At 35.8% G+C, this 26,757-nt stretch overlaps 1 protein-coding gene across 1 annotated transcript in view; it reads left to right on the top strand.

The window, feature by feature from the left end:
- Window positions 1-26,757, top strand: part of srgap1a (SLIT-ROBO Rho GTPase activating protein 1a) — a 250,898-nt gene that overhangs the window by 174,196 nt on the left and 49,945 nt on the right. Inside the window, exons 12-17 of the mRNA XM_039760840.1 lie at window positions 2,964-2,997; window positions 5,368-5,428; window positions 8,319-8,396; window positions 11,356-11,490; window positions 24,496-24,601; window positions 26,381-26,605. Of these exons, the coding sequence (XP_039616774.1) occupies window positions 2,964-2,997; window positions 5,368-5,428; window positions 8,319-8,396; window positions 11,356-11,490; window positions 24,496-24,601; window positions 26,381-26,605 (639 nt within the window). The remainder of the gene's footprint in view (window positions 1-2,963; window positions 2,998-5,367; window positions 5,429-8,318; window positions 8,397-11,355; window positions 11,491-24,495; window positions 24,602-26,380; window positions 26,606-26,757) is intronic.

Raw genomic sequence — 26,757 nt, 5'->3', positions numbered from 1 at the left:
GTGCTGCCAGAAGCAGATTACAGGACAGCTGGAGCATTTCCAAGTGCTCTTTAACACTAGAATTACCAGGGCCTACGAAAAAACTCGTTAATTCTGTCCGACCTTAAATCGCTTCTTAAATCCCTTCACACCTCTCCGCCAGCGTCCTTTGTCCTCTAAATGTGCTGATAAAGAGAAGCTAGGAGCAGCCGGCTATTCCATCCCCCCACCAATTTAGAACGTGCACGGACTTCTCTCAGCTCATGCCTTGATTGAGTATCTGGGAGTGAAGTGGAGTTTTAGAGTGGAAATAATAGATCGTTATTTGGAACACACGCATTTCATGTCTGTTCCGTTTCTACAGTAATCTGTGTCAACACATTGTTAAAACAGAAACGTTTTTTATATTCTAGTAGTAGATGACAAAATGTAGGCATAAACTATATAATGTATGAAGCCTTAAGTCAAAATATCAATGAAATATTTTCACAAATGGTACAAATATAACACAACAATTGCGCTTTTATTAAAAAATATAACTGCAGAAACAAAAAGCCGCCTTAACATGCGACATTGACAGCCGTTTATTGTAACTGCCTCCGTGGTACAATACAATCAGTTCCCGCCTGGGAATCAAAAGGTCGCAAGTTTGATCCTGCACCACTCCGTTTTGAGAAGTAAACTGCTCTTAGTCTTACTATTTTAGAATAAAAGCATACATTTGATTTCAGTCTGTAACAGCCGGTGCAATTTATGATCCTTGTAAAGGTTAGCTTTTTTTTTTAATTCACTTTTCATTCTCTTAGTCGCGTTCAGAATCAATCCATACAACCCCAACTGACACGGCTGTTTTCACATAAAGACGCGCTATAGCTCTATAGCTTCTCTTTATCAGCACATTTAGAGGACAAAGGACGCTGGCGGAGAGGTGTGAAGGGATTTAAGAAGCGATTTAATGTGGGACGGAATTACAAGTTTTTTCGTAGGCTCTGGTAATTCTAGTGTTAAAAGGAGCTGCCTCACTCTATATAGGGAGCCAGAGTCAGGAGGAAGGGAAATAAAGATTGCTGGGAGGAGTGGAGGCAGAAGGAAGGGAAAGAAAGTGCTGTGCGCTGTATATTGTGTTATTTGTGTGTGTGAAAAACTGTGTCCTGTATCTGTCTGTATCGGGTATATGGAGCTGTGTGCCCCCAGCAGGCCATATACTATATATATATATATATATATATGCTTCAGTAATTTTTGTAAACTCACTTGCACCTGTACAGGACTGTGAAAGGTTAGAACCTGTGCCAGCAACATCAGATACATGGCAGGGATGCTTAGTTGTATACACCCACAATCAATATAGCCTCAAGTATTTGGAATTTAGGTATAAACCAGAGTATCAATATAAAACTTATTCCATTTTGAAGACAGCATGTAAATGAACCACTGACAGCGCTCAGGCCAGAATATGAACCCGTGATTTGGAGTTTAGAGGCTTCAGCACTGTCCGTTTTTTTTTCTCCAGATACTCTGGTTTACTTGTGCACTCTAAATGACATTCAGGTTATTTTTAAAGGTAAATTTAAAATGAGTTGTGTAAAGTGTGCTTTGCAGGACAGGGGGAGTGATGTGCTAAATCTGACTGACAACATTTTGCTTGTCACTTTACATGTTTTGTAAAATAAAATATGCAAAAGAAACACTGGTACAGCACTTAATTGGGCTCAAATTGTACTAATTCTGTGCACTAGAATAGGAATTTTGTTGAAATGTTCCTTAGTATTATTTACAAGCAGAAGCATTAAATCTGTGTTTTTAGTCTAAACTGCTAGTTAAAATATATCATAAAAACTAATACACTTACAATAAAAGCTGCATTTTGACATCATTTTGCAGCATGTATCTTTTGTATTACACAACTATGAAGAACTGAGTGATTTCTTTTCTACTGCATTGTTCAGAAAACCATAATAATATAGTGGCAGTTACAGACCCTTGCCTATTTATAGTATAGATACAGAGGGTGCGTACATGAAATTTTAAAAAGTGGGGGTTGATTTGTTTCTAACCTAGTGTTGTTAAACTTGACTTGCTTGTATGGAATGTTATTTGATTTTATAATCAATAAAATGCTTAAAGAGTACAGCACACTCTAATGAGAGTATAAAGTTGAGTTATCTGCCAATTTGAAGGAACTAGAGGATTTCATTTTCTTCCTGACCAGTGAGCAAAATTGTGTTTGTTAAACAGCTATAAATGTTGTTTTAAATTACAAGTGTTAATTTGAAAAGAGTGTCATATATCTGCTGTATTTCATTTTTTACTTACTGATCTATTTTGGTTTGCTGCTCTTGTCCTTACTAGATTGTCATAATAAACTGTTTCTTTAGACTCTTAAAGGGCACTCACGTAAGAATGAGCTGTATTTTTGGAACACTTTAATTGAAAATGAATGATTTATGTAGAAAAGGGTACTGTACATTTTTAATATTACAATTGCTCTTTTTAATGCTTACAGTACCTTAAATTAGCCCTTTGGCCTTTATAGTACAGGAGTATTTTATTCAGTCATGCACATAGACTACATTACTTCAATTACAGTTAAAGTGTTTTGCTGTATTCTTGTGTAATGCAGATGATCATTTTCTAATTTGCCCTGGGCTCTGCTCCATGTTGAAGAATGAGCACATTACACTCTGTAGGCTGGAAATATAGGCTTTTAAGATAACTTCTGTCCTTATTTTTTTCCAATTGAAATAAGCTAATAGTTTGTACAAATAAATTTAAACCTTTGCATATTGGAGATCAGCAAAAATGTGTTGATTCATTTTCTTTTTTGCTAACAGAGCTGGGTAGTGGTTAAATACATCTACAGATCTGGTCTATAGAGACCTTAATCTTAACGTAAAAAAAAATAAATATGCGTATAACATTCTTATGAAATGTAACTACTGTATTTTTCTCAACCTTCTTTTTTTATTCTCCAATGCTTCAAGCCGAGGAAGAAGGAACTCACATGCAAGACACCAGGTATATTCAAATTATTCATGTTATTTTAACACTGCAAATGCATCCTGCTTTACCAATGTCTTAAACCATATGCAGAATCCTTGGTATAACTACTGTAAATTTGGCCTGACCAGAATTAAAGAAATGTCTTTTTACAAGATTTAGATTCACCCTGGCAACCCTACACAGAATCAATACCCCCAAGTGCTTGGAGAATATATACTAGCACTCTGGAAAATGAGACAATGCTTACTGAGTAAAAGACAATCATCTAGCTAGTGCATTTCGCTGACACATTTGAGTTATTTCTAGTTTTGAGGCTTAGCAATTTCAAGGACAGTTACAAAATCTGTCTGCTACCTAATTAAAAATTCTAACATTAAGTACAGTAGTTCACTCACATTTCAATCCTAATTTTTCCCAAGATTTAGCAAAATCTTGCTTTGGGTAAAGTTCAGTTCAGTTTGTTTTAGAATAGCATACAACCCTTAGTTAAATGCTCAGAATGCTTACACATATTTTCAAATACCATGATAATAGTAAGATACAAAACCTTAAAATATTTGTATAGGTAAACATAAGTCAGGATAAATAAAGAGTGACCCTGGAATGAACACATGTAAAGCTGCTGTGTTTGTTTCATTTCATTTTTAGAATATTTATATGAGGCACCACAATTGCTAGGAGACAATCTTTATGAATTTACTGTTGGCTGTGGACTTTTTTGTGCAGTATTGTCTCAATTCTGTGTGAACTCCAACTGAATGTGGATTGTGTGGTAATAACCCTAGACTTTTGTCTCTACAAATGTAATCGATATGCTTTTAACTTACCAGCAGATCACATTTCACCTGTTGCTTCTCCACTTCATGTTACAAGATTCAGTGACAGTAAACATAAATCCTAAAGAAATCTATATGTTAAGTAAAGTCTTCTGTTGATGTTTCTAGTACTTCTTTTTCACCCTGTACATACTGATGTGCAATCGCTTTTTTATTTTAAAGAACTGCAGTTTGACCTTGACAGTATGTTTAAGTGTCCATGCTGAAGGAAAGGGATTAATCTTCTGTTGTAAAAAGTCACTGTGCATTCTGTAGTTCAGAGGCTTTGAGGCTTATTGTTTGTATTGTGAGGCAGCAGAAAGTGTAGTAATGTTGTGCAATGTAGCTTTCAAATCTTTAAACAGTTCAACATAAGCTCATGAGTGCATACATGGATCTTAAAATATCCATGGATAAAGAAGGTACAGATTATAGTAAATTGTGTTGTAATAAAACAAAAAACCTGTAATCTGTAGACATGATATTTTGTTTGAATATGAGCTGCGAGAAGAGTTAGATTAGGGTTGCTAGGGTTCCACACATTCATTTCTTTTCCTTTGTGTAAAAAAAATCAATCAATTGTGGTAACAAACAATGTTTTTACATGTTACAATTATAGTATTTCTGTTACTCAGTGTTTACTTATTCTTAAATCCAGAACTAATTTTAATTTTCCCTGTATGTACTATACTTTCAAAAATAACATTTTTGAAGTTTTAAACTTTTTATAGTTTCAGTTTAGTTCAAGAATTGAAAAAAAAAGTCTTATTTAATTTCTAATATTGTATAACATAACACCCTGAAACTCACAGAATCAAATTCAGAGTTTTGGGGAGTGGTGCCTATTTTGGCAGCCCTGGGTGTAGCACAGGAAACGTCATCAGTCCATTAAAAGACCACCCATACAGACACCCTCACAGCTTTAATCTGCATCTCCAAATAAACTATTGATAATGTGTTTGAGGATGTGTAAGCAGAACTAGAGCACCAATAGAAATACCCCACACAGACGCAGGGAAAACGTACAGATACCACCCGAACAATCCTAAAAAGCAGAATTTGATATCAGGACACTGGATTTGTCAGGCAAGAGCACCACTGTGCCTCTCTGTAATGTAATTTAATTATTTTAATTAAAATTCTTCCAAATCTATTCGTATGAAAACACTAGATGCAATGCCTACTCCTTTTTTATATACATAACTCCACATGTTTTATTACAATCCCATAACTGCTTGTATTTTCTTTGACATGCTAGTGTGAATTTAATTCTCTTAAGCAACTAATAATTTTGGGATACAAATTATGAAAGTAAATAAACTATTGTTATTAATGAGTCAATGATGACATGTAGCAAAAATTAAATTTGGGTATTATTTAATCATTTTTTCTCAGCTCCATTGCTTGTGTCAGTACTGTTGAGTTTGCAGACATTCCATTTAGAATACCTATTACAATTTTAACAAGCTTTTTGTTTTAAAGTCGCATTATTATTGATAATGATAATTGATTATTTAGTATATAGCTTCTTGACATTTACTTATTCAAAAATATATTTACTTTTTTTAAGGATTCAGGGCAGGCTATTCCACTGGTTGTTGAGAGCTGTATTCGATTCATCAATCTGTATGGTAAGTATTACCACTTAAAATGGTTAACATGTATTGTGACAATTTTAGTGACAAATTTGAGAAGATATTGTAGCACTCTGGGTAACAGTGTGAATTTGCTGGTAGTGATTTAAGAAACATATTTATATTTACAATACATTGTTTGTTCCTATTGTCATCTATGGACAAAATTAAAGCTTCTCCAACATGAAAGTCCAACCATCCATCTGGGGTCACAGGGTAACTGGAGTTTTTTCCCACAGTCTTTGTCATTAGTCCACATCTAACTTGCATCATATTGTTAATATATCTTCAGGTGGGCACTGTGTTGTATTTATACAACAAAAAATAAAGATCCTACTGTGGATAATTGTATTGGTATAGATTATTTTTCTGATGCAGATCTCTGATAATATGTACATTTTGGTATGCCCACAGATAAGTGCATAGCTAGAGCAACCACACATTTTTAAATAAGCAGCATCACAAAGAAAATTTGATGGTGTGTGCTGAGACAGCAAGTTTTGGTTTGTTTTTAACTCGGACAAATGTAAGCCAGCAATACAATGATGCTGGGCCCTCATTTTATGAGACATTGTAGCTTAGAGGTGAAGGAACAAGAGACAATAAATAGAACACAGCCTACTATAAAATAAAAATATATCCAAACATCTCCACAAATATTATGCAAATGATGGAGACAGATAGTGGGTTTTGTTAAACAGATAGTAGAAACTCAGAAAAAAATATATCTATTTAAGGATGGATCATCGTGACAAATAATAGCTTACTATGAATGACAGTACAGTGATACTTTGTTTAAATTGTAATATACCCAGACTAATCAGCAAATGAATATGAAAGCTCCCAAATCTTACAACATTATGTCAAGGCAAACATGTGGGTGCACACAGACCACCTACAAGTGTCAAAACCTGTGACAGATTATGATTACTGCAGACTTTCAGAGGATGTCTCAGATTTCCATACTGGCATTGCCATTTACCACATAAGGTGTCAATATTTGCTGCAAAGAGCTGGAAAGCTGTTTGTTATTGTGTGTGTAGCCATCTTCTGAGATCATTAATTGTTATTAAGTTTTTGACCTGATCACTTAAAAAATCACTTCCTAACACAAAAGGCTTTTTGAAATGACATAGGTTTGTTATGTAGTTTTAGAATTATTTTGGTGTCTAGCAACCACCTCTACCATACAGCAGGTACAGTATATACCGGTAATTAGAAGTACAATATAGTCGATGCTTTCCTTGCAAGGTAGTACCTAATAGCAAAAAGAATAAGGTAAGATCACAGTTTATTTAAAAAAGGTAACTAAATTAATTATACAATGTCTTAAAAGAAGTTTTTTTTTCTTTTTGAATCTTTTTTTTAATCAATAACTAACAATGGCAATTCCACTTTAATAATACTGGAAATTACCTTCCCAGGCTTTCTGAAGTGTAAGGCCCACAAGCTTAGAAAATAGTCAAACAAAAGGTAACAAATAAGAAACAACGTGATAATTAATTTGGATTTTAAATGTTACCTTACTCAAGATCATCTATCACAATAACATTTATACATTCCACTCTGATAACTGCGCCATACCTACACACACGCTCATTCATGTAAAATATGCAGTATTCACACTGTTAAAATTAATGATATCTACCAAAAGGCCATTAGTAAATATTATGCACTTCTGGCTTTTCCACACAATATATATTTTTATTTACATAATGAAGGAGTAAGAGCTAATTTATACAGTATATGAGAATGGAGGGAGTTAATAGCTGGAAAGAGAAGGTTCTATTGTCAAAATAAAATATAAACTAAAACAAATACACAATATTGAAAGCCTATAGTGAAATGAAAGAGTAAGGCTCGCACATTTTTAGTACCAAATGTACACACATGTATATGTCGCTGTATACTGAGTGGAACCCTTATTAGGTCTTCCTGTCCTTCCACTTAATCAACTGCTTAGTCAGTGACAGCATTGTATGTATAGGCGCTTCTGTCTAAAGTGGTGTGTGTATGTGTTATTCAGAAGAACATGCCAAAGTAAAGTTTTTAGTGTCACATATCTTACAGGAGAATCCTGAGTGTGCCAGCACCCAAAATACATTTAAGGAATAACAATCCAGCTCTCAAAATTAGGTCACTGATGGAAGACACTAACGGAAGCTTCCTGTACTCATAGGGAGGAATGTAAGGGCTGTATTAATTCAGCTCCCAGCTGAATACAGTAGTGATTCCAAACGACTTCTTCGAATTTACGGTAAAACCCACTGCACATTGTCAAGAATAGGTTATGGATGCTAAACCACTGATAGGAATGGATCTTGGTTGGGTTAACATATACAAGGTTTTGTTGCAGCAGGCTAAGAAACACAAATGCTGGAAAAATATCACCTTGTCTGATGAAATCTGTTTCATGCTGACATATAGTATGCTTATGGACAGATCTGTATAAGGCAAAATAGAAAAACAAAAACAGAATTATAACAATTAGTGCTGGAAAGTTTGTGGGAAATAAACGTAACGTTCCTTTATAAGTGAAGTCTGTTCCATTTAGATGTTTACCTGATGTGTAAATATCCTTCTATATGATGAACTTTGCTTTGGACAAAAAAGAATGTACTATTTTTTATAATTGAAGTAATGCCCAAAACAAACTAAAATATACTCTCAAATTCTGATCAAGTTATATCAGCCTTTTATAATTATAATCAATGGATGCATACAGTATTTTATGTTGTTTAGGCAAAATCAGCTAAAATAAATAATATTATTTTCAGGTAAGTTCCATAATTTGTTGCCCATATTCATTAAGCTCATATATGGCTGAAGTAATTTTAATTTGTGAATTAACGCACTGTGCAATTTTAATTTCAGTTTGTATTTTTAGGTTTGCAGCATCAAGGGATTTTCAGAGTTTCAGGGTCACAAGTAGAAGTTAATGATATTAAAAATTCATTTGAGAGAGGTGAGTAATTTCTTTGTCAGCAATAGAAGTAGTGTACATTATAATATACTGTACTGTATTATGTCCAAGTTAGTGAAGTTCATATTTAACATAGAGTTTAAAAAGTGATACTACTAAAGACAAAGAAGCATTTACAGTAGGTATACTATTTTTATATATGCCATTTTTTTCTTTTTAATTCACTTAAAAAGGGTAATCAGTTTTGGACATAGTGATGCAAAAATTATGCAAAAGTTCCAACCATGCTATGTTTTCATAATAATTGTATAGTTTACTTATTATAACTATATATTTAAGTTAGACCTTTTTAGAAGGTAACAAACAGGACCACAATACATTCCAGTTCTTTATGTCCATTCTTGTTTTTAGCACAGGCAGGTAAAGTTGCTTATTAATGGTCACCCTTAATGTTAGAGGCAGGAACTTAGCTGACAAATTGTGATAGAGCCACAAAGCTTGAGTGTGCACCAGAAAGTAATATACTAAAGCCTCAGTTCAGCCAGGAGGCTGCTTCCTAAGGATTTTCAGCTGTTGGGCGTGTTTACCATAGATAAGCCATGTATCAAATACTCTTAAGTGTTTGCTTTTAAAGCCTTGCTAAGTAGCATCACACTAAAGATTACACACAAAAGGACAGAGATTTGCCAGAGCCAAGAAAGCTGTTTGCAGATATTGTCTTAATGATTGACGCATGACTTGGGTTGATCAGAAGTTGCTTTAATGTGATTTAGCGTACTTATTCATTATTCTTGTTGTATCAAAAGGGACAGAATACAACATCTTGGCCAAAAATATGAAAACGCTTTTATTTGCTTGAACTTCCATATTCCGTCTTTCCCTTTGTTATGTATTTGACAAAACAAAAAATTAATGCAGACTGGAGGTTGAATACTTAACTTAATGTTACATCACATAAATATGAGCAGTACATTCTTCTACACAGCAGTAGTAGTACTACACAGTTAGTACCTCATTTTCAGTTTGGATTGTTTTAAATAGATTTTATTATATATCCTTAAATTAATTTAACACTTTAGATTTTCATTATCATGGCTTTTATCGAACATATCTGCAGTAGCGTTTTCTTAAGAGCAACAGACATGAGTAACAAAAGTATATTTATTTGGGCCAAAAGAGGCATTTCTTTTTGATGTTTGCTTAGCTAAAGATAATCTTTCTAAGCAATACTAGTAATAGAATTTTGTGATATCTTATTTAAATGGATAATCCTGTTATCCAATTATTAAATATCTTTTGCAAAAAGTAAGTTCTTTACAAATAATGTAAACAGAGAAAAGTTCACAAGTTTCTACTCAAGTGTGTAGAATAATAAAAAATATACTTAAATGTGTATCTTTTGCAAACATTTCTACACAAAAAATAAGTACTGCCCATTCTTATAAATTCTTGTTTAGAAGGAAACATTTTAATAACCCGTAAAAATATTAGCATATCAAAAATATTTTTTTTTAATTACAAATTATTTTTTCTTTTGTATTCTTTGTGCAATATGTCATGTTTCTGAAAATATACAATGGAAATATGAACGAAATATGAAGAAACAGCAATTTCTGGAATGGGAAAACTAGAGTTGTACATTCACAAAAAATTGTCAATTTGTTTTGGACACTCTGGTCACCAGTATAGCTTGTGCAGTGATGTACTGCAACCTGACAAACTCATAAATGGACATTTGGTGCACTTTTACTCCTGAGGTCCAGGTAGAACAATGCCCGATTAGGTCTCCTTTAAAAAGGTCTTAATTCAAAGCTTAGATCACAGTAAGACAAAGGCCACACTTAGAGCAGAAGACCATCCAAGCTCTGGTTTCCCTCACCAGAGTAGGGCCCACACATCTAACTGGTCCATCTGAGAAATTGCATTGGATTTGCCACCTGTGCTGCTGCTGAAACAATCAGCATACAAAATTCCTGCATTAGTGACAAAACAAGGAGGAAAAGGCCCCCTGTTGCTTGTTTTTGACAAAGGCAGCCTCTCTGAGGCCCTTTGCTCACACGATACTTGCTTAGGCCAGACAGACCATGCGATTAACTTGTTAGCCGTGTCACCTTGAGCTCTTCATGGATGAGTGAAGGTGAAGGAGAAGAAGAAGAGAAAAGTATGTTGTTAACCTGTGTACAGGAAACTGACCCCTGGAGTGCAACCAGTGCAATAGTGGCAGACAAATACGTGGTGAACCATATATGCCAGATACAGCTGCACATCATTGAGGGCAGGTTGAAAGAGTTTTCTTATAAAGATAAGATTGTGTAGCAAATGATTATTCCTTATGTGAGACATCATAACCTGATGGTACAGAATATTAATGATGGACACATGCAGTTGCTGTGGTCACAGCTGTCCAGAGGCATGAATTCCGGTGTGCAGGTGCTGCCTTGGTCTTCCTTCTTTCTTGACCTTATCCCCACAGAGCACCTTTGCAGTGTCTTGGATCTCAACATCTGGAGACATGATCCTCAGCCTACTATTGGTCAGCAACTTCACCAGGCCCCTTCTGACCCTGACTAGCTCTTATTGGCAGAGGAGTAAAGCAGTGGTGACTGTAAGAGACAGTCATATAAGATACCAAAGTGCTGCAAGATGACTATTGTTAATGTTCACAGTTGTGATTGTTTTACCATTGCTTTTGTTGTTGTACCTCGTACTATTTTGTTTTCCTGTTATTATTTATTACTTTTTATTACAGGAATGAAAGTTAAAATTACAGTCCAACAATGAGTGTTGTGTTTCTTTTTTCAATAAATGAAACAAATCAAGAAAACCTTTTGTACTTTTAATGAATTTGTGAAACTTAACGTCAGAGAATTTTGAGCTTTGAAATAATTTATTTTTAGGTTTCTATTGCTGTTGGAACATAACATTGATGAAGATTTTCTTCCTTTACTAAATATTTTCAAACAATCCAGTTATGCCTTTTTATTTGTCTGTTTTACCTTAGGAAATGATCCTTTGGCAGATGAAGAAAATAATCACGATATTAATTCAGTTGCTGGAGTTCTGAAACTATATTTCAGAGGCCTGGAAAACTCACTCTTTCCCAAGGAAAGGTTTAATGACCTCATTTCTTGTATCAGTAAGTTGTACCATATTACTGAAATATTTAATGGTTATATTTGTGGCTCACTTTAAATTGATCCAATATCCTGAATATAAATTAGTTTTTAAAGTTTACATTTAATTATGTTATTCATATTCCGAGTGTTTGATCAGATGTTCTTGGTCAACTCAAAAAAATATTTAAACTTTGAGTTTGCGTGCATAGTGCTTGGTAATATGAATATTTCAATTGTGTTTCTTGTGGGATGTTTTTTTCTCCACAGATGTTACTGATGTACAGTCAGTAAAATAATTCATCCTTGGCTATAAATCTTCTATCAGCTTATTTGTTGATACTAACCAAAGACTACCTAGGCACAATGAATTTCAAAAAACCTGTGTATGTCTAAGTAAGGGCAGCATTTGAGTGAGTTACTAAAAAGTCTTGGAATGCTACAATTTTGCATGTTTTGCTTTCAGAATTCCTAAAAAATAAATGTTTTACTTCTCACTTGTAGACTTCAATGTATAAAATTCTTTCTTGCAAAATAAACCAAATAAACTAAAGACTGTAGCCAGTGTTACTCATGTAACCTGCAGGTAGCCATCAAATTGTCATGTTCTGTAGTGAGATACAGTTTATAACTTACATTTGTTTTTATTTCTGTTTACCATATAAGTAGATGATATTTTTTTTTTCAGTCATTAATTTTGCACAATTCTTTAATGACCAGCTGTACAATGATTGATAATCTTTATCGTTTTTGTGATTTTGACATTTATCTATCCCCATAAACACCTGCAGAATCATCTAGGGGTTTAGGACACATTGCCAGAGATAGTGATATTGGTGGTGTTCACTGTACTTTTCTTAGCTACAGTATTGCCAAGAGGACCATCTGTGTGAATCTGGAAGAAGCTGAAAGATTTACATTTTAAAATCATGTGTTTTTGTAATAACTTGTATGTTAGTTCAGATGTAGAAAGGCAATAAGAGATGCAGTAATTAACAAAGACTGTAGTCGTTGAAATTTCATGACTGTGCTGTAGAAGCTGTCAGTGATTTTCTTTTTGTTCTCTTTGTTCATCCTATTTTTTCACAAGTACCATTTCAGTCCCAGTCTTTATCATTGTCACCAAAGAGGACAAGTTTATCCAGGGAGTAAGGGCTGCAGGGAAGAATTCAAGCCTGATACAGTGCTAACACTGATATTGGTCAGAACAGATGTAGTTTAATTTAGCATCATATTTGAATGTGTTATTGTTGTTATTGTTTACATCCCTCCTCTGGCGGACGTGGAGATAGCTGGTGACATCATCCATTGTGCACTTGGGAAAGCAGATCATAACCTGGTTCTGCTTCAGCCTCACTACAAACCAAGAGTGAGGGAGCTACCTACAACCACACGCTCATTCATGAATTGGTCCCCTGAGGCAGAGCAGGCTCTGAGAGACTGCTTTGGAACTACGGACTGGGATATCCTGCAGGGATCATATAGTGAGAACATTGAGGAGGTTGTTGACTGCACTACTGACTACATCAACTTCTGTGTGGACATTGTAGTTCCAGTAAGAACAGTACACTGCTATGCTAACAACAAGCCATGGATTACAAGTGACATCGAAGGCCTTTTGAACCAGAAGAAAAGGGCTTTTAAAGGCGGTGATCAGCATGAGCTCAAGCGCGTGCAGAAGGAACTCCGAGTCCAGCTCAGGGCGGCGAAGGAGCAGTACAGGAGAAAGCTGGAGCAGAAGTTGCAGAATAACAGCATGAAGGAAGTTGGGATGGGATGAAGATCATCACAGGCTGCAACTTGAAGTGGGGTGCCACCATCGAGAGAGACGTGGAGAAAGCAAACCAGATGAACAACTTCTTCAACAGGTTTGACCACCCTAACCCACTCTCACCTTGGAGTACTGCACCCTCCACCCATCCTTATGCTGATACCAGCATAGGAAAGAGTTTCCTCCAACTCACAATTACAGCAGCCCAGGTAAACAGAGAGCTGAGGAGACTTTGTGGCAGCTAAGCAGCGGGTGCAGATGGAGTATCGCCATGACTGCTGAAGGCCTATGCATTGGAGCTGGGGAGTCCTCGACAGCGCATCTTCAACCTGAGCCTGGAACAGGGGAGAGTTCCGAGGCTTTGGAAAACATCTTGCATCACCCCAGTCCCAAAGGTATCACATCCTGGTGAGCTGAACGACTTCTGGACCTGTCGCTGTGACGTCACATGTGATGAAGACCATGGAGTGGCTGCTGCTACACCACCTGAGGCCACAGGTCCACCACGTCCTCGACCCTCTGCAGTTTGCATACCAGGAGAAGGTGGGAGCGGAGGATGACATCATCTATATGCTACACCGATCCCTCTCCCACTTGGACAGAGGCAGAGGTGCTATAAGAATTACTCTAGCGCCTTCAACACCATCCAACCTCTGCTCCTTAGGGACAATTTGACGGAGATGGGAGAAGATTCATACATGGTAGCATGGATCGTAGACTATCTTACAGACAGACCTCAGTATGTGCGTCTCGGGAACTGCAGGTCTGACATTGTGGTCAGCAACACAGGAGCGTCATAGGGGACTGTACTTTCTCCGGTCCTGTTCAGCCTATATACATCGGACTTCCAATACAACTCGGAGTCCTGCCACGTGCAAAAGTTTGCTGACGACACTGCTATCGTGGGCTGCATCAGGAGTGGGCAGGAGGAGGAGTATAGGAACCTAATCAAGGACTTTGTTAAATGGTGCGATTCAAACCACCTTCAACTGAACATCAGCAAAACCAAGGAGCTGGTGGTCGATTTTAGGAGACCCAGGCCCCTCATGGACCCCGTGATCATCAGAGGCGACTGTGTGCAGAGGGTGCAGACCTATAAATACCTGGGAGTGCAGCTGGATGATAAATTGGACTGGACTGCCAATACTGATGATCTGTGTAAGAAAGGACAGTGCCGACTATACTTCCTTAGAAGGCTGGCGTCCTTCAACATCTGCAATAAGATGCTGCTGAGGTTCCATCAAACGGTTGTGGCGAGCGCCCTCTTCTCCGGGGTGATGTGCTGAGGAGGCAGCATAAAGAAGAGGGACACCTAATGCCTGGACAAACTGATGAGGAAGGCAGGCCCTATTGTAGACACGAAGCTGGACAGTTTGACATCTGTGGCAGAGCGACGGGCGCTGAGCAGGCTCCTGTCAATCATGGAGAATCCACTGCATCCACTGAACAATATCATCTCCAGACAGAGGAGCAGCTTCAGCAACAGACTGCTGTCACTGTCCTGCTCCACTGACAGACTGAGGAGATCGTTCCTCCCCCACACTATGCGACTCTTCAATTCCACCTGGGGGGTTAAACGTTAACATTATTATACAAAGTTATTGTCTGTCTGTTATACCTTCATTGTTATCACTCTTTAATATTGTTCATTATCAGTATGCTGCTGCTGGAGTATGTGAATTTCCACTTTCCACTGGGATTAATAAAGTATCTATCTATCTATCTATCTATCTATCTATCTATCTATCTATCTATCTATCTATCTATCTATCTATCGTTAAGTTAATGCTGTTAGACAATCGTGAATTCACTATGAACCATATAGGTCACCAAACTGTTCATCCAGGAGGCTTTGAAGCAAATTGTGGTTCTATGCCTTAGTTAGAGAGGTGCAGCAAGTCAAAGAGCAGCCATGTTTTCTCTCTCCTTTAAGGTGAAATAAGATGAGCAGTTGTTCAGTATGTCCAGTAGCTGGCAGAGAACACAGTATTTTTTAGGGCACTCCTTACAAAGAGATTGCAATGAACACAATGACACTGACTGCTTTATGGATGCCCCAATCTGAATTAACTAGTATATGAGCTGGGAGATTGAGTACAACAGGAAGCTTTCAAGTATAGGTTGGTGTCCAGAAAAAGGAAAGTAATTTGTTAAAGGAGGTAAGATATCTGGGTAGAATTAAGCAAAAACAATCCGGCAGCCAAAAAGAAAAGACTGTTTTATTGAAACATGTTTTATTAATGTAATGTATTTCTTAAATCATTCGTGATTAGCTTATTGTAGTATTTTATTTTTTTAAAACCTAGCAGCTTAGGTTCTTATTGTCATTGTCAGATATGAGGTGAATGTTGAGGCAATGCAATTTATTGACCAAATGCACATACAGATATACAGTAAGTGCACTGTTGGGGTATGACTGTTTTACTCATTTACTTAGTTATGATCCCATGCTATGTGATTTATTGCATAATACAAAAGAAAGTATAAGGATAGGTTTCATTACTTTGACTTAAAACATTTGATTTGTGAAGTTTACTTCATGGGTTTGTTTTCTTCTTTTGAACTTTACATATCAGAACTCAGCTTTCTGTTATCGGTAAACATACTTGTTAGCAAACTGAGTGTGAAAACTTTCTAAGATGATTCTAAAACAGTAAAAAAGGAAATACTGAGTAGGTAGTAAAGAAAATTTAAAACAAACTAAAATAATTACTTACTACTAAGCTTTATACATAGGCAAAAGGATCATTAATTGTAAGCACAAGACGTGTTGATGCTGACAAATATGTTGCAACTTTTGGAAAGTATTTAAGTTTTTGTTAATGTAGTGTTATCTTCCTCCAGGGAATATTCCGAACCAAATGAAATGTTAGATTCTACTGTAAAACAGTAGAATACAATACAGAAATCATCATGTTCAAAGGATAAAATGTTCTCAGTGGCTCACATATGGAGCATTTTTTGCAGTTCTTGTCACAACCCTTCAGAAAGGCTTTCTAGGTGTAATGCAGAGAAGAGCAACCAAGTGTGTCGCCAGATTAAAGGGTCTGTCCTTCCTTGACAGGCTGTGTGAATTAAATCTCTTTAGCACTAAAAAGAGAAGGCTGCATAAGTATGTACTCCTGATCTTAAAAAATCTCAAAGGTATTGATAAAATTGATCCAGCAGAATTCTTTCCATTAAATAATGAGTCACACACTTAAGAACACTTGAAGACTGAGGCCAGGAAACATTTCTTTGTACACAAAGGTATATGGATGCCTGAAACAAATTACTTTGCCAAGTATTTAAAAGAAAGGGGCTTTGAAAACTTTAAAAAGTATGTGAATGAGTTATTAGAACAGTGTGCAATAGCTATTAGCTAACTAAACATGCCCAGTGAAATAAATGGTCTCTTTTTCTTTGCAAAATACTTTACCTAATTAAGAGGGGAATAATTCTTTCTGTCATTTCTATGTGTTCAAGCAGAATATAATATTCACCATTTTCTTACAAGCCTCAGTCCACTTATAGGTTAGAGGAAGCCCAGTCCTATTTTGGCAGTAGCAGGCACAAATCAGGAACCAAACCTAGATTGGATTCCAGTTTATTATAGAACAGTAATGCAGACACCAACATTTCCTCAACCCAGGCCATTTTAGCATCATCAACTGACATGCCCTGTACAATACCAACCAACAGGTCTTTAGAATGTGAAGGGAGCCAAACTACATGGGTAAACGACATGGATTCAGACATGGGGTGAAATTAATGTAGGCATTGAGAAATGCAGAATGCAATGGGTGAAAATATGCAAATTCCACAGAACCAGTGACCTGTCCATGATTTAAATCCTGCTTTTATTAAGTAGGGATAATAAAACACTGCAACACAGTGCTTTCCTAAAGTACAGCAATAGGGGTGTATTTGATTTGATGTTTGTGCTGATTGACAATAACAGTATATTTTTACTTATGAGAAGCAATTATTGCCAGAAGAGTTTGCAAAATTTTAAAATGAATTCCATTTCAGATGAGTCATTTATTCATGCAATTTGTTTATTCCCATTCAGACTTTTAGGCACTTCAGCCTAAAACTGCTTATATAAATGTACTTTTACTGAACTGCCTGGTGGGTTTTATGACATGCTGCACTCCAGGGAAGCTGCTATTCACTGAATACAATCTGTATGCCAGACTTTTAAAATAAAACTGAAAGAGAAGGAAAATTCGTAATGGATATATTTTTTATGATTTGAGAATGAGTGATTCATGTTGCTCATGTGAAAACATGTGTTAATGATGCATCCTTGCTATTTCGTTCTGTCTTTAATGAGCTGCTGCTTACTAACAACAAAACATTTTAATCTTTAAGCCAATTAAAAGAGGTATTACTGTAAATTTTCTGGTATATTTACATTAGTGAACTTTATCATTGACCAACCAATGTTAAGAAATATTTTTTTATACTTAATATCCCTAAACGTTATATAGAGCATATACAATGATCAGCTACAGCATTAAAATCCGGTGAAGTGAATAGCATTGAGTATCTCATTACAGTGGAATTTATCAAAGGGTGGGGTATATTAGGCAGCAAGCGAACCATCAGTTCTTGAAGGTACTGTGGTGAAAGCAAGAAAAATGAGCAAACAGGAAGATCTTAGTGACTTTGACCTGGGCCAAATTGTGATGGCTAGATGACTGGGTCAGAGCATCTCCAAAGCAACACGTCTTGTGTGGATGCAATGATCGGTACCTACCAAAGGTGATCCAAGTAAGCACAACCTGTGAACCAGAGACAGGGTCATGGGTGCACAAGACTCATTGAGGCACGTAGGGAGTGAAGCTAGCCCATTTGGTGTGATCCTACAGAAGAGCTACTGTAGCAAAAATTGCTGAAAAACTAAGTGCTGGCCATGAGTGAAACGTGTCTGAATACACAGTGCATCACAGCTTTCTGTGTAGCTACAGACCGGTCAGAAGGTCCAAGCTGACCCCTGTCCACCTCCAAAAACACCTACAATGGGCATGTGAGCATCAGAACTGAACCATGGAACAATGTAAGAAGGGAGCCTGGTCTGATGAATCACATTTTCTTTTAGATTAAATGAAAGGCCGGGTGTATGTACATCATTTAACTGGGACAGAGATGGCACCCCTATTGGAAAGGGCTAGTTGGCATTATGGGAAGGCAAGCCGCAGAAGCAGCATCATGCTCTAGGCAATGTTCTGCAAGGAATCCTAGCACTTTGGTATTACCAGATGGACAAGCATCCCAAATTAACATATTTGTAGTACCTTCCCTGGCCAGGATGAAATTGAAAGATTGGCTATAAGGGAAGTTTGTTCCCCCAGGGCTCTAGATGGCAGCATCCCTGGATATCAGTGTCTGTTTGGACAAAAGCAGGGAATGCAGGGAATTGTAGTCCAGTAACGCAAACCTGCTGGGATCCATGGGTCCCACAAGAGAGCTCTTCAGTGAGATACACTCCCTGTTATTTGGGACTTCCGTATGACCTGGAAATGCTTCCAACAGGCAAAAGCCCTGGCACCGGAAGTACTCCAAGGTCCTCAATAAAAGGAACTGCACTACCTTATCTATAGGATTTGGAGCTAAGAGGAAGAAAGGTAATAATCTACTGGAGGAGAGCAGTGCAGTAGAGAGAGGAGAGGAAAAGGGGAGGAAGAGAAGAGACAACTGGTTTTGTGCTTGTTATACAAGGCATTCTTGTAATAAAGCACCCTTTATTTGAACCTTGGATTGTCTTTTATGTGTTCGTGTTTGGGGTTGGTGACCCACTGCCACCCCTGAGCCTTCACCTATACAGTATATGTACTGTATATATAAACACATACATCAGTACAGGGCAAAACTGTACAAAGCATAAATTAACAAATAGATTAAATTACCTGTTTTTCTGATCTACTAAATTAAGAAATTCTGTTTTTTATTTGATAAGATCTGGGTGCAGTGTGTATTGCTTTGGTTAATTTTGATTTTCATGTGTTTTCTTTATTCATTGTTTTTTAAACTGCCTACTCCTAAACCCATATGGCATGTCTATATATTTTAAATTCAGAAGATGGCTCTATTTTAGAAAATGTAAATACTGTTAACTATTAAATTCCAACTAGGAACATCAAATGTTCAGCAAGCAAATCATATAATAAATGAGCATCAATAAATGCTTGCATTCACTTCTTCAATTTTTAATCATGAAAATATGACTTTAAATATTTGTGCATTTCAAATACTATAGTTAATTGCCATCTGTGATAGCTGAGAAAGATGCTTACATTGTTTCATTTACTGTACTTGAATAAATCAGTTAGGATTACATTTGGCTCAAGATAGAAGCCAACCCTAGAAGTTTTATACTTTAATCACAGGGCACACTCATTCACACCATACACAGTTCAGTTCATACTGAGCAAATTAACACACATCTTTGTGCTCTAAAACATATTTGTAAAAAAGAAAAAATAAACTTGCAAACCTAGTTTCTGAGAGCTGTAAAAATCTCATCTTTTACATTAATGATAAATAGTTATTGCTATGGCTATAAATCCACTTGACTTGTTAAATGTATAAATTTCAGCATATAGTTACGTGTGTCATGTGGTCAGTAATCCTCCATTAAAAGGATGATCTTTGTGCCATAACCTTTTCAGACTTGGCACCACATATAGAATGAGAGCACAAAAATAAGAATAAATAAAAATGATTCTAGCTGAATATGACAGAGAGGACCAGAACCTGGCAGATGTTCAACTAGTTATGGTTCTGTACTTAGAAAATGCTTGACCCTAAGGGACAAAGCAAACACATTGTAGCCTATTGTGACATCTGGTACTCAGTTGTCCTGACTACACTGGATTAATGTCAGTTTCAGGATCATATTTAAAATTCTTTCCCTTTTAGGCATATGTTGCCTTCAGGGTCTTAGATACCCTGTTACAACCTGTGTTTTATGCATGCTTGAACAGCTGTTTAAAGATACAATTATGCTGTAGTTTTTGTTGTTAAATGCTGTGAATATGAATTAAAACTACCTTAAATGGCAATACATTTTTTTTATTTAGGAAAACTTTAATAATATATGTAAACTAATATTACACGTGTAGTCTCTCTTTGGGCAGCATAGTGATTAGGACTGCCAACTCACAGTGCATAGAGCCAGATTGATTTCAAAAGGAAGCTAGCTGCCTTATTCCTTCACGCAGTTTCTTTTTGCATGCATTTTCTGCGAGGGCACTTGTTTTCTCCCACAAACAAAAACCCACACACATATATACATTAGTGACTGAAAATGGGTTTTGGGTTTGTGTTTGTACTCTGTCATGGACTATGCAAACCCATAAAAAACTGATTTCTATTGTAATATGTGAATCTGTTGCTCTGGCCCCCCTTGACATCAACCAGGAATAACCTGGATTGATAATGAATGGATAGATAATCTTTGACTGTTTTAAATTGAAATGGAGGAACTGGCCCAACAACAAATCCATGTAGGATGATCTAATTATTCTGAATTAATTTAAATGTAGCATGAGGTGGGCTCCCAGAGACTTTAAAAATGTTTAAAGGATTAGTTCTTATGCTGTATTCTCTGAAACAAGTCTGTTAGTTTTCATTATAGCCAGTTGAAGCTGAAGAATTCATCCTTCCCAGTATTTTTGTTTTATTTTTTTGGCCTTTAACTTTACAGATCAGTCGTTATAACTACTAATTAGGCACGCAGCCTTCTTGTAGTTCCCAATAGTAAATTTACAACCAACAGCCTGCAATTTTCACAAATTATAAAATATCCTTAACAATTGAGGTTGTACAGTTTTAATCAATTTACAAACCAGAGCTGCCAAAATGGACATTTAATGCTGTAAGAAGGCAACATTACTGGACATTGTAATAACAATAACAGCGTGCAATTCTGAATCCCATTACCAGTAGTTAAGAGGAACAGTTATTTTTACAGCCTCATGACATTCAACATTAAAGAGACATTTCTCGATAAAACCAGTGATATTCCTTTCAATTGTGGACAGCATTTTTCGTTACCTTCACAGAAAGAGGAGATGCATTGATTACATACATTTCACTTACCATTCCCAAATACCTGTACAAATGTGGTCCTTGTTTCTATCATATCTAAGCTTTTTTTCCTTCATCAAACCAATATATTACACATTTTTATGAGGATTTCTTGAATCACATTTTTCAGTGCATGCAAGGATTTAATTTTTTGTTTTGGATTTCACACTGTAAACATATTATTGACATTAAAGCAAAATTATTTAAAGTATTAAGAGCACACAAGAAATTTGACTAGTCTGGTAGCTTGCAAATAAAAAATAATTGGTTTTATTCTTTAAATTATAAATGGATGCCTATTGCATACAGTACGTAAATATCAAGTGTAATTGCAAATTCCACATGCTGCAGTTTCTTCATACAATGGCTAATGGTGTTCTGTCACAGCATACTGACCATTTCTAAGAAATGCAGGATGTTGTCAAAAATTTAATCAAGGCTTTCTTTTTATCTATGCTTGGTGACTACAGCCCTTTTTCTTGCCTCGCCAATTGCCTGCCATCCACTCTTACAGTGTGGTACCACAGTTTCTCTTAATAGGATTGAGTTTAGTATTTTCAAATGGAGAGTCCCACATCCATATTCAAAGGGGAGTATTTGTTTCAGAAATTGCATTCTGATTTCTATTATCTGTGTTAGATATGTTGAAGCTCCATTCAATCAGTTATTATTTAGTAAATATAGTGCCTTCTTTAGCATCCCTTCATCTGTTTTCTAAACCTCCTTAATTACATTTATAATGAGGGCTAAAACCTATGCTAGCAGTATTGGGTGCAAGACAAGGCAACACTTTGCATAGGACAACATGCAATCATAGGGCACTCTCACTTACTCATTAATGTTCACTCACATCCAGTTACCAGTTAACCACATACATACTAACTGGGGATGCAAGAGAAATCTTTAGTACAAGTGGAAAAATTAATGCAGACACAGGGAGAGCATGTAAACAGTGACAGAAACCAAATTCAAACCCATTCCCTGGAGTTGTGAAACAGCATACAGTCAATCACTTCCCCACTGCCACTCTCAGCATACAGTTAAGTTTAGCCCACCATTACAAAATATGTAAACAGATTTACTTGTCTCATAACATGTTGGACTATTTTATGGAACATTTCCATCATTTTTCTACAATTTTGACTGCTAAGGTTTTGCTTCCCTGCTTATGGGTACATCACTTAATACTGTTAGTTATTCACTTGTCAATACTATACTTTTTTCTCACTTATACATACACAGTGAAACCAAGTCTACCAGTTCATCTAAGTAAGACAGAAATGTGTAGTGTATGGATTTGGCTCAAAGTAATCTGAAAAGGTTATTGTTAAAAACATTGTACTGTAGTATGCATTATACTTTTTAATGTTTTTTCAAGTCAATTCAGTGTATTCTTATAATGCACACCTCCACTTATATGCACAGTGCATTGTGCTTTTATGATAAACACGGTACCTGTAAAATATACCACAGAATAATAAAGGCACAAAACAAAATGTTCAAACACCAACATTTATTCACACACAATGTTGTTTTTTTCCTTCCTTTTATTATGAAAGCATTGCATTTTAAATGGTGTGAATGTGTTTCACCTCTTGCTTAAAGCACCTTACACCTTTAAGAGAAATAAATGAAAAAAAGAATCATATGTGTATGCTATTATCCCAAGAGTGCAGTAGTTTATCCCAGAACATTGCACATTATATAACACAGTCTATCAATTCAATTATTGTGAAATTAGTACTGTGAAAGTCACAGAGAACAGAAAGGGACATTTCTTTTTGGAGAGAGGAAAGTTCATGTCTGATGTTCATCATTGTGCTCAGGCATTAAGCTATTATTTTATACAATATGCTTTGAGTACCATCATAAAATGGAGTAATTAATTTTAATACATTGGTAATTTACATTACACTAGGGAGTGATGACATGCTGTATGTTGTTTGGACATGTAGGTAAGAATTTTACTGCACACGTGACAATACTACTGCTACTACTATAATAAAGCATCCAAGAAAAAAATTAAAATAAACACAAAATCAGAAGGATGGGACAAGATAACTTACAGGGAAATGTTGAGACCCTAGTAAAAGACTACAAACATTCTGGCATCAAATCAATATAGAATAGTATAGAAGAGTCAGTTCTAAAAGAAATAAGTACATTGTACATTAATAGCAAACGAAAAATTCAAAGAAAAAAAGAGGTCAGTTTCTTTTTAGATATGGTTTGACAATTAAAATCTTTGGAACTTCATGAACAGGCATGGGGAGACATCTTCACATTATTTAGAATAAAGACATGAACGCGTGGTAAAATATATATCTTTATCACTGGTTTTCTTTTATTTTAAAGGAGAAGATATTAAAATTAGAATGAACATACAGTGTATAGTAAATAGCACCATTTTAGGTGTGAATAATATGATATATATCTGTAGCTGCATCTTTCCCTGGTTTCCAAAATTGAGCAGCTACTGAGTTAGCAAATTAGGATCCAGCATGAGTCAAACATGTAACAACAGTTACTTTCTATATTAAAGGTTGTGTTATTTCTCTATGGCAAACTTACATATACTTTACTTAATACATTCAGTCAGTACGTACAGCACATTCAGTATGGTTAATATGTGCAATATGATATGATACTGTTTTGAAAACTGTTTCCCCACATCCATTACCAACTGCAAGGTAGATAACAAACTGGGGCTATTCTGTAGTCAGGGGGACAAAGAATAATTTCAGTTCAGCTTTTGGGGGATATAATAAAATTTTAACATCCATCCATCTTCTAACCCGCTGAATCCAAATACAGTTTCTTTTCACATTTTGGTTTTCAAATAGCCTGAGCATTAATACTCAAAAAAGAGTTTCCACTCAGCAACAACTGAACCCAATGCCATAACAAAAACTAGGTAATACTGTTGAAATAGGTTAATCACATCAGACTGCTGACAAATGATGATGTTACAGTATCTGTGAAAAAAACAAGTAAAATGTACATCTTTTATTTGATTATGGTAGTTTTTTACTGTTGTTGGCATCATAGGTGTAACACTATTCACATAAATAGAACAGTTAAAATAATGTTATTTTAATATATTAAAATGTTGTACATGTTGTTTACAATTTTTGTACTGTAGTGGCAACCTATGACTAACTACTGACATGTTTCTTTTTTCCAGGAATAGATAATCTCTATGAGAGGGCTCTCTATTTGCGCAAAATCTTACTAACATTTCCAAGATCAGTCCTAATAGTGATGAGATATCTTTTTGCCTTCTTAAACCAGTAAGTTCTGTTTTCATTGTTTTTGGATCATTTATGTTGTTTATTATTTGTAGTTAAGCTAAAGGACTTCTGTGGCTCACCCATTTAGGTGGAGCTGTGAGTACAAGGTCTAAGCTTTAATCTCACTCGGAGGAAAGAGCTTTGGCTCATGGTAATTGTGGACTACTGTGACATGAAAAGACCTTTTTTTAATTAGTCTCTGGAAAAAGGTGCACAAAAATATTACATTCTTACATTATTGATCTGAAGATTACAGAATGCAATGTAAACAAGATTAGAATAATAGTACATTAGCTATTGATGTGTTAATACAAGACATCTTTTTGTATAAAGTATTTTCTAATAAAGAATGCTGTCAAATGTTCTTAACATGTGATGTTCTAGCCATGATAATTTGAAACTGCAATTCAGCAAGACTATCTAAGCATCTATAACAGTTTACATTTGAAAGCACCAACAAAGTGAATCATTTGAACAATAAATGATTGTAATATTTTGAATATTATTTTAAAATTCCTGAAGCTACTATATAATATATAGTTCTGCTACCTGTAAGAAGAACTTAGTGCCCTTCTGAGATTACTTAATGTGTTTTTGCTCTATATGACCGACCAGTATTGTCATTACAGTATTTTCAGCCCTCACTTCTGGTCATCTTGATTCAGGCTTTAAACCCTAGGCTGTTTGTCCTGTGGCCCTCATTGTTGAGCCCAACAAGTTAAATGCCAAATGTTCAGTTCACTGCGGTGGGTTGGCACCCTGCCCAGGATTGGTTCCTGCCTTGTGCCCTGTGTTGGCTGAGATTGGCTCCAGCAGACCCCCGTGACCCTGTATTCGGATTCAGCGGGTTAGACAATGGATGGATGGATGGATGTTCAGTTCATTTGCAGTGTACATATACAGTATTGTAGCATTTCCACTCTCCTTGGGTTGTTTTTAACAACTTAGTAAAACAAAATTCTGCACAGAATTGAGGTAGAAGAGTTTTGAATATAATATGTGCACACTTTGAAATTCAATATTTTTCCACAACTCTTGTCTAGCATGGTGTGTGTATCTGATCCAGAACATCTTTAGACACTCAAATTAACATCTGGAACATTGAAAACAGTGTTATTATGCTACATTTAAGATAACAGCAAATTTATTATAGTTTCATGTACATCAGAAGATATATAGGATAACCATCCGTTTTTGAAACACCAGTTATAAGTTTCTCATAATAGTCTATTATAAATTGGATCAGTGATAATAGGCATTTATAATGTGTATGTACTCACCAGAACTGCCTACTCAGGGAACATGTGTTTGAACAAATTACTTTAGAAATACATAAATGTTTTAATTAATTAATATTGTTTTTTATCAGTATGCTGCTGCTGGAGTATGTGAATTTCCCCTTGGGATTAATAAAGTATCTATCTATCTATCTATCTATCTATCTATCTATCTATCTATCTATCTATCTATCTATCTATCTATCTAATGAGTATTTCCTGGAGGGTGTGGAAAGTGAATTGTGTGCTCATACAGCAGTTTTAAGAGAGTGTAATGAACTTTGTGCAGTTGTATTACTATATGGCTAGCAAAATGTTTACAGTATTTATTAATGACTTCCTCAAACTCTGCTGTATTGCATGACAAAGCCTTAGATATCAAAGAGCAGGTAGAAAAAGTATATTGTATAAGTTACAACTTGAGAAAATATCTGTGAAAATAAAAATGTTGTAAATGTCACTCTGTATGTTGAAATTAATAAGTGTTTCATAACTATTGCAGCTTATCACAGTACAGTGATGAAAACATGATGGATCCCTATAACCTAGCTATTTGCTTTGGTCCCACATTAATGCCTGTGCCAGACATACAGGACCAAGTTTCTTGTCAAGCACATGTTAATGAGATAATTAAAACCATCATAATACACAATGAGGTCATTTTCCCGGATGCCAAGGAGTTAGAGGGCCCCGTATATGAGAAGTGCATGGCTAGTGATGATTATTGGTAAGATATATTTTGTTACCCTTTTTACATTATTATTTTGATCGCTGTATGCTTTAAAAGCTAATTATCTTGGGCTTTTGCATTAAAACTGTTCTGAAATTATGTTTGTAATACTGTATAAATGCATTTTGTTTTTCCTGGATACTTAGGTT

The sequence above is a fragment of the Polypterus senegalus genome, chromosome 8, assembly GCF_016835505.1.
Source record: "Polypterus senegalus isolate Bchr_013 chromosome 8, ASM1683550v1, whole genome shotgun sequence".
Classification (NCBI taxonomy): Eukaryota; Metazoa; Chordata; class Cladistia; order Polypteriformes; family Polypteridae; genus Polypterus; species Polypterus senegalus.
This window is presented reverse-complemented; position numbering and strand designations above follow the sequence as displayed.